The 9,951-nt window shown below is 32.8% G+C and overlaps 1 protein-coding gene across 1 annotated transcript; it reads right to left on the bottom strand.

Moving 5' to 3' along the window:
• Positions 1 to 754: 754 nt before the first annotated feature.
• Positions 755 to 9,513, bottom strand: LOC114337037 (endoglucanase). Its single transcript, XM_028287426.2, has 2 exons — positions 9,396 to 9,513; positions 755 to 1,461 (listed from the first exon to the last, which is right to left on the bottom strand). Exons 1-2 carry the CDS (start codon positions 9,433 to 9,435, stop codon positions 782 to 784), a joined length of 720 nt encoding a protein of 239 aa, XP_028143227.1. The 5' UTR covers positions 9,436 to 9,513; the 3' UTR covers positions 755 to 781.
• Positions 9,514 to 9,951: the final 438 nt, after the last annotated feature.

The raw sequence follows: 9,951 nt of genomic DNA, 5'->3' as shown, positions 1-9,951 counted from the left end.
TTCCTTAAGTGTGCCATTAATCGATTGTACTGATAATTTATTGCAATTATTCATATTTGACATCTCAAGTTTGCTTAATACTTGTAAGTATTTGTTTAGAAGCTCAAGTATTATCTGAAGGCAAATTCCAATTCTATTATTTATTAAAGGCACAGTGACCTAATCCTATGATTAATCAGAATTTTATATTTAATCTAACATGCAACTTTGCTGTCCTAATTATTCTCCATGGTTCACCTTCTCTCTCTCTCCTAGGGCACTACAAAGTCGGCCCCTGGCCGCCTTCCCCAGCATCCACTTCCAAGTACCTCTGTCCCTGGCTAGTCTCTGGCTATCCAGTTCTCCACCCTCAATATATCTTTAGCATCGTTTCACCTTAGAATCTAATAAAATTATTGTTTCACTAGAGCTCTATCTAAATATATCTCCAAGAGAGTGCGAGAAAGACAGCACAGTACCTCTCTAAATCCTTTGGTTGTCTTTAATGGGCAGTGACTCTTTGAGGCAAAATTTTATGGCTTTGATGACTGCTTTGGCATTTGGCCCAGGATTATTACATGTATTTTACTGATTTAGAACTGTCTTTGGACCACTAGATGGAATTGTTGTTTAGCTTAGAAATGGTGTATTTGCGCTATTCATTTTTAGAACTTAACTTTGTAAATTCATTCACAAAGTTCTACTTCTTTAACATCTCTTAGGACATGCCCTAACAGTAATCATAAACAAAATAAAAATATAGATGCACAAAAGATATTTTTTATACTATTTATTTAATCTTTTACAAATCTCCACATTTACTGACTCCGACAAAATATTCTGGGCATTTGATTTGGTAGAACGAAACTGGTGGATTAGGAACTCCCTTCATCCATGTAAATCTGAATCTGCATCCCTCTTGTAATTGTTCCGGAAGTTGTTTGCATCCCTTGATATCAGTTACTCCTCCATACCTCTCACCCCAACCATCATCTGGAGCGTTCCACTGAGTCTTGCATCCCAGATTGTAGATGCCTACTCCACCTCCGGGCATTTGGATATCGAAATGGTTTTGGCCAAGAGCTTCACCTGTATTGGTAACCTGAGCCAACAAACGTTTTCCGGCGAGCTTACCTTTGAAGTCCATGACCAGACATATGCAGCAGTCGGCGTAGTCAAGACCACCAGCGAATGAGGCTGCTACGAAAGTGTAAGCCAAAGTCTCGTTAATGATCTTGGGCGATTGGTTAGTGCAGGTGTATGCTACTCCACCAACCTCGCAACCAGATTGTGCGTTTAAGTCTTTATCACTTGGAGTAACACCATCGGCTTTACACGTTTGGATGGGAACACCGTTTTGCGTGTGGATTCTTGGGTACCAAGCGCATGATGGAGCGCAGCAGTCCCAGTATCTTGTAGTTACACCATCACCACTTTTGCCACCAGGTATAGGAGTTAAATCCTGTGCGATAGTAACGCCCGCTGGAACAATAATTGGTTCAAGAGTACATAATATTAATTATTAAAAGGAATAACTAAATATTTAGTTTACGCTGTGATTAATCTAAAGGTGAGGCTGAGAGGAAAGCAAGTAGTACATCAGAAAGTAAAGCGATTGAAATTAAAGGTTAATAAGTTGACCAAAGTGTTCATGAGTATAGCGCTGATAGAGTTTGAGGAAAGTGGAAATAAATAATTGATGGGAAAAAAACAGCAAAGTTGTGATATGAATGGGAGAGGAAGTGATAGGAAAAACATCTGGTAAAGGACCTCCCAGGGACAAAAAAACTGGAATAATAAAGTGCAAAAGAAGATTAAGGAGAAGAAAGAGGCTAGAACGATCATCGATCATCAATGAGACAAAAGGTTATACAGCATTGCTATCTGCACTTGATTCACGTGAAGCCCATTGAGTGTGGATAGAAGAGTGGTAAGATCTGATGTTGAAATAAAGCAAAGATGGTATGGGTACTTTACAAAGTTGCTAAATAAAGAAGACCAGAGAAGAGTCAGGAAATGAGGAGTCCCAAATGAGAGTGCAATGCAGGGAATAACGAGAGATGAGATTGTCGATGCTTTAATATGATGACGAAGAATAGTAAGGCAATAGCATCTGATGGAATATCTATGGAGGTTTATAAGGCTCTAGGAAGGAAGAGATTGACGTATTGTGGCAAATAACGAGTAGGATATATTATGAGAAAGAAAGCATGCCTATGCAGGGAATGAGACTGTAATGGTATCAATGTATAAAGATAAAGGTGACATTCAGAACAGTAAGAACTCTAAAGGGATGAAGTTAATATCGGACACAATGAAAATTTGGGAGAGAACTGGAGAACGAAGGTTAAATACCGAGCTATATTTGATATTTATAGATTTTGAGAAGGCGCACGACTCAGTTCCTAGACAAGAACTACGGAGATGTATGAGAGAGAAATGGGTTCCCGAGAAGAACGTAAAGCTCGTAAAGAATGGATATGGCATTGAAAGAGTAGACTCTTCTGCACGAGAAGCATCAGATAATGAACCAGATTAGGCTTAGAAGCACTGATATAAGCTTCAAAAGCAGGGAAAATTTTATTTCAAGTAGTAGCCAACCTCTATTAATAGAAACATTACTCCAAATAGAAGAAGCCAGTTATGAGAGAAGCTATAAAACATACTAATACATAGCAAAATAGAGTCCCCATTAAATAAAAACCTGTCGTTTGACACTCAGGAAAAGGCTTTTCATAGTGTCCTTTCATTCTATACAAATACTGAAAAAAATACAAAAATACAAAATACAAAATACAAATATTCAGAAAAACAAAGATCAGAAGAAATAATTTCTTAAATTTTTACTAAATACTTTTTTCATTCCATTCCATAGAGAGATTAAATTAAAACTGTTTTAGAAAGGCAATCTACAATTTTAGGATTCATATGCTTATTAACTATAGTATATCAAATAAACTTAAACGCATACGAATCCTAAAATTGTAGATTGTCTTTCTAAAATAGTTTTAATTTAATCTCTCTAATGTTCAATTACAAATTATTTTTGATCAAACCGGCATCACGAGCTAAAAACTGTCATAAGGACTTCATTGCCTATTATGTTCCTTATGCTGTAAAGTCAAGGTGAGATGGACTATAAGTAGTGGGATATGCTGAACAATACATTGGCACTATGCACTGAAAACAATATTGTACATAGTACCAATGAACGCCAATCATTGACTTTGTTTACATTGATTCAATGAAAATTTCGTTAATACTGTAAACACGTAGTCATTAAGTAATGATCTTATTCATTATTACAATGTAATTCTATTCATTAAAAAATAATGAATAGAATCATTAATCCAATGAATCTTTTTATCTATCCAATGACTTTTTTCATAATAGTAATAATTTGTTCATTGTATATATGAAATTATACATCAGGATTATGCGGTTAAATTAATGAATATAAAACGTTGCACTAATGTACAGTGTTCTTTAAATTACGAACTCGTTTATTAAATCAATGTTTTCGTAACATTAAATCAATGTTTTCGACTTTGATTAATAACTCGATACATTGCTTTGATGTAACGCAATCATTGTATTAATGTAATATACCTGAATCAATGATCAATACATTGTAGCAATAATCTTGTACATAAACCGATACATTTCTTAAAACTCTATACGTGTTTTTATTGGTGTAAAAAATCACGTGACAACAGTTGCAGCTTCCTAGCAGATAGTCACCCTGCAGTCTCTGAGGAGCGGTGTTTGGCACTAGTGATTTGGTTGATTTTTCTAAGGTATGTATTTACATATATTTTTAACTATTTATAAATTCTTTTGTTGGATTTCTATAAAAAAAGTTGTACTTCTATTTCCACTTTTGCAGATTAATATGGACTTCGGAGTGGCATTTGGAAATGGAAATGGACTTATTGATGAATGGGACAGCAATTTCTAAACAATTATCTCCTTTTTTCGGTGTGAAAATCATATCAAGGATAAAACAAATAAATTTTTATTTGAAAAGATTACCCATGAAGACATTACGGAATGTAATGTAATCTATTTCATTATTCAATCCTGCATATATCTAGTATTAATTAATTTTTGTTCTCTGTAAATTTTTTCAAAAGCTAATTCGACACATAGGTAAAAAAATAGGAACCATTTGAAAATATTTCTAAATGGTATAATCTTATAAAAGAGTAGTAAATTAAATATTTATGTGATTAAACCGTAAATAATTGAAAAATATTATTAACTCTTGCAGTCGGTAGTATCTATCAAAGTAAAAATAAACATCTCAACATCTAGCAATTTTTTTCAGGATAAATTAAAATATGTCTATAAAAAAAGTGATACCCAAAAATACAACTATGTTCACTATTTAGACTTATTTTTTTATAATAATTATTAATATAAATTCTAGATGGCTAACATGCAGTTCTTCTTTGGGTTCTACATCGATATTTTGTACGAACTGATAAAATGGTTAAAAAAATATCTTAATGGACAACCAAATATATAATAAAATATACCATCAGAGATTTCCAGTAATCATTCTTACATCGGGAAGACCCAGCAAGAAGTCGAAAATCATATTATATTAGATTTTTGAAATTAAAGAGTTACCATTCAATCATTATTTGTTTTTTGTATGGGTGGTGATAATTAATCCCAGAGAGATGTTGTATTTAAGGAAATGTTATTGTAGATGTATTTATTTTCACGATATCAGGGATACATTTTTTATATAATGTAAATATATATTATATTTTTTTATATTTCATAAGAACGATCAATTTCTGTTATATTTAGTTATTCAGTTTTTTCCAAATTACATTATAAAAAGTTGTTTGTGTTAATTAAAAATATATGTTTTTTTTTAAACTTATAGATACTTTTCATTAATTTGAGAATCGGCAAAAAATCGTTGCCTCAACCTATATTTGTAATATTTATGTAGATATTAAGTCGTCATTTTGTTTACTTATTAACTATTTGTATGATATAAACAAATATACATAAAGATGACATTTACTTTCACTGAACAAAAAAAGTACGTAAATATAATGAAAAAAACATTGATTCAAAAACGGGGAGCATTAATTTTTGTCCAAAGATCAGTATCGTTGGTCCAATGTAAGTAGATACATTAACTAATGCTCAAAAACATTAACTTCTATGAATTAGTACGTTCATTCAGTTACTATGTACTTACATGTACTTTCTAGTTAAGAATTAATGTACCGATACATTAATTCAATGTACCGATCCATTGATTCAATGTACCAATACATTGATCCCTAACTAGAGAGTACATTGAATTAACGTACTAATTCATAAAAAATTAATGTTTTTGAGCATTCGTTAATGTATCTACTTACATTGGACCAATGATACTGATCTTTGGACGAAAATTAATGCTCCCCGTTTTTGAATCAATGTTTTTTTCATTATATTTACGTACTTTTTTGGTTCAGTGTGGGTGCATTTGGTGGTGTATTGACCAAATCGTGCAGGATATGACGCTTTTAGGCATCAAATGTCCCAAAATCTTTCCAAATCAGAATAATAAAATCATCAAGATAGGATATGAAGCAATAAATGGAGGACTAGGCTTTGGAACCCAATAAGATAGATCGATCAAATTACAATTATATGCAAAAGACCTAGGTATGAGTTAAAAGGAATGACCACAAACAGAGGTCTTTGGAGTAGGACAATACACGACATCACGTCCACCACTACACTCCCTCCGGGGGTTCAGGATTGAAGAGAGAGATGCGTTTGAACTACAAATTAAGCTGGAGATAATATGGTTGAATTATCAACAGCATTAAATGGTGATTATTAACACATTTTTTTAAAGAGAGAAGCCCAACTTATTAATTAAAAAATTAATGACAGTGTATTTGTTATAAGAAGAAAGATTATAATTCCATGGTACATTAAAAAGCTTGCTTACTAACTACTCGGTTTTAATTAGTATTTGATAAAAATAAAATGCTCAATTAAGAAAGAACATAAAAATGTAAAAGGTTATACTATCGCAATGTATATAAAAATATAAATTACTAGGTCCTTGGTCCACCATTTAAAAAAAATTATTACTTCCCTCATGAGACTTTTTTATTGAGTTATTTATGTCGAGGCTGACAACTTTTCTTTTTTGGAAAATTTTCGTAAATATACATAGAGGTTTTTAAACTTTGGTGCGCCGACAACTGGAATTGCCTTAAGAGCGAACAGTAGCGATCAACAGGTAGCAACAAACGCGTTCCAAGATTGCGGCTCTAATTTTGAATATTTTGTCGAGATATTTTGCACACATATTCGTAATATAATAACGAATGGCGGTACTGAGCCCAATTTCAGAAATATATTAGTATGTGGAAATTACTCTTTAACTAAATAAAATACTGAAAAAAGGAGCCTGTACCGCCATTATTTAGAAAGACAAAGAAATACACTTTCTTCAAATAAACTTTTTTATCCCGTGCCTAAATTTTGTGTCACATTGGAAATAGTAAAAATCGATTTTTTTATAACAAGAAATCGAACGTCATTTCTGTGGCGTAGCGTAGTGAGGGCGGCAGGGGCGGTCCGTCCCGGGCGGCACTTTTTAGGGGGCGGCAAAATTTAACAATGAATAATAAAAATATTTTGTAAATATTTGAACCATTTTATATTTTTATCGCAACTACAAATTAGGACCGATTGAAAGGAGCACGGAATTTTTCATTACCTACTTATTTTTTGACGAATTCGGGGAATTTCTTTTCTTTGAATGATATTTTGTAGCGACTGGCAACAACGTGTCTATACTGACTTGTGAGAATTCCCCATTTATGACTAAAAAAATCAGCACAACTTTTTTCGGCACTTTAGAACGTTGCTATTCTTTTTTTTTTTTTCTCATCGACACATCGTTGGGAAATTCTGATAGCAGCTACAGGCAAAAGAAGGATTCAAGACACGCGGTGGAGTGAAAGAGGCGATGCCGTAAATGTGACATGGCATCATTACAAAGACATTCTCGTCACTTTGGAAAAACTGACAGAGGCAGGTGAAAGCTTATACACTATGACAGATGCAGGTGCTTTACTAGTTTCGATGCAGTCATTTTGCTTTCTTTGTTTTTTGGGCCTGTGGCAACCGGTGCTACATGAAGTGAATGATGCACAAAAATACAAACAAGGATACTTGACATAAGATTGTGCGCTCAGAAAGTAAATGCTTTGCAGATGATATTGACAGAGAAAAGAGAGGAATGGGCAAATTGCGCTGTAGGGTATGCAAAAATATGTATCAAGAACTTGGAATTTCCATTAAATCTCGGAGTCGCATACCATGAAATAGCTATTTGTATAACAAGGGCGGAAAGTGCTACTTTTCCTCCCGAGAATGAAGTTTAATGCCCGACGCGTAGCGGAGGGCAGCATTCATTCAAGGGAGGAAAAGGCACTTTACTCCCATGTTATACATATGTTTTTCCACCTTCCTCAAATAACAAGTCATTTTTTCATTTTTACTTAATTTATTTATGTAACTAACCAACAAAATTTATTAAAAGTAAAACTCACAAGTAGGTACAATCTAACTGTCAACTGTCAAATATAAGTCAAATTATTAATGTAAACATTGTTAAATCAAAATAACAATTTACTGTTTTTTACCATTCTGCAAAATACAGGGTGTTTTATAAATAAACGCTAAACTGTATAAATACTTACGTAATAGTAAATAGATATTGTACAGGGCGCCAATAAGTTAATTTCATGAATGAAATACCATGACACTTTTACTTTTCCTCCCTAGGGAGGAAAAGTACAACTTTTCTCCCTACAATCAGGTTCGGAAAAGTATACCTTTGGTAGAGGCAGGTGGAAAACATATTTTCGATGACGGAAAAATGAGTTGAAACGAAACTGTTTTCTTCGTTAGAGTTATTGTAGAAATTTGTGAGCATTTTCAACAGCAACAGAATTTAACGGATAAGTTTGTTTATCTTACGCCGGCTATATTATTAGATCCAGACAACACTGAATGTAATCTAGACTACGCATCTGACGAAATTGACGAGCAGGGTTTCAAGCTGGAAAAACTTCGACTGCGGACTTTTGTTGCTGCTACAGGCAACGAAATTGATTAATGCAGACTCACTTGAATTATTTAAATTTATTGTTAAATCCAAGCTGGAAGATACTCTGCCCAGTATTTTAATAATTTTCCGAATATTTTTCACAGTTGCTATAAGCAAGGCCAGCTGTGAGAGGAGTTTTTCAAAATTGAAAATGATTAAAATTTATTTAAGATCGACAATTATTACTCTAAGACTAATTAATTTGGCTATTTTGTCTATTGAGCAAGAGGTGTGTGATGCGATAGACATTAATGGTGCAATAAAAGACTTTGCTCTTAAAAAAGGTAGACGTATAAATTTTTAATTGAAGACGGAAGTTTTGTTTTTAATCATAACAAATACTCATATTACTTTTCAATAGAATTAAAAATATAGCATTATAGTATCGTTCTAGTACTAATTAAAAATTGATTTTATTTAATTTTGTCGATCGTCAAGGTGTACCCAATCTTAAGTGTTAGGTACCTAAGTTATATCAATGTATCTAATTGGTTAAAGTAAAAGAATTTTTGTATTAATAAACGTGATTGTAAAACTTAGATAAACTTTTTTATTTAAAATCCAACCTGTATAATGCAAAATAATGATGACTGTTCTCGCCGAAAAGTTCTCTATAATTAATGTATGTAATGTTATACAATATATTAAAATACCTAAATAAGAGGGCGGCAAAATTGTCTTCCGCCCCGGGCGGCCGACACTCACGCTACGCCACTGCGTCACTTACTTGGCAATATTTCGTTCCTATGTATATAGAAATGATTGTTTTTGATAGTGTAAATGTCACTGTCAGTGTCGAATTACCGACGCACTGTTGCCTCACTTTTGAAAGTTCGCAGAACTTTCGCAATCTTGGACCGCGTTTGTTGCTACCTGTTGATCGCTACTGTGTGCTCTTAAAAATTTGTCGAACAATATTATCAGTTAATTGTAAATATTTTTATCAAACTGTCCTGCAAAAATCAGCTGTGAAGGTATACATTTTATGACTCTTTATGATGCGTGCGCCAAATTTTAGAAACCTCTATATTTACGAAACGCCCGAAAATTTTCCGAAATAGAAAATTTGTCTGACTCGACATGAAAAACTTTATAAAAAAAATCTCATGAGGAAAGTAATATTTTTTATTGATGGGCCCAAGGACTATATTTGTAGTTAAAATGTAAGAAAGTATTTACAAATAAATCCATTCTACTCGTTCAAAGGTTATCTGCAATATTATTTATAAAATTACACAAAGAAAAGTAAGTGTGGATACAATTTACTCACCAAGTGACAAAATAGCAACTGCTATTTTCAAAGACAACATATTCGTGTTAACTATTGTCAGATCTATAATTTTTTTAAAAATCTCAAGATATATATATATACCTCTCGGTCTTATAATCGGCTAATAATAATAAGCTGGATTTAATTTGCAATTAGGTTATCAGTAAAAAAATACTTCCTCAAGTGTGTCTATAATCGATCATACTGATAATTTATTGCACTGGTCCATATTTGACATCTTAAGTTTCCTTAATACTGGTATTTATATTTAGAATTTAGAGTATTATCTCTAGGCAAATCCCATTGTATTATTATGTATAATATGATAAAAATATAAATAAAAACGTTTATTGCTTTAATAATGAAGAAAGTGAAAGATTTGGACTACAAGTATACATATCACAAGTAAATTTCTGGTCATTAGCAAAAATAAAATCAAATACGTCCAACTGCTTATGAAGAATACACCAGTGGACCGAGTAAAACAGTACACCTATCTTGGAACAATAGTAAACGAACAATGAGATGACTCACAAGAAGTAAAATAGGGGCAAAG

This window comes from Diabrotica virgifera, chromosome 8 (assembly GCF_917563875.1).
Source record: "Diabrotica virgifera virgifera chromosome 8, PGI_DIABVI_V3a".
Taxonomy (NCBI): domain Eukaryota; kingdom Metazoa; phylum Arthropoda; class Insecta; order Coleoptera; family Chrysomelidae; genus Diabrotica; species Diabrotica virgifera.
This window is presented reverse-complemented; position numbering and strand designations above follow the sequence as displayed.

Bases quoted from the DNA above. Each gene is read 5' to 3' on its own strand.
- LOC114337037 (XM_028287426.2), bottom strand. From the start codon at position 9,435: ATGTTGTCTTTGAAAATAGCAGTTGCTATTTTGTCACTTG. The intron at 1,462-9,395 runs GTGAGTAAATTG...TTATTGTTCCAG, and splicing joins AGTTGCTATTTTGTCACTTG to CGGGCGTTACTATCGCACAG.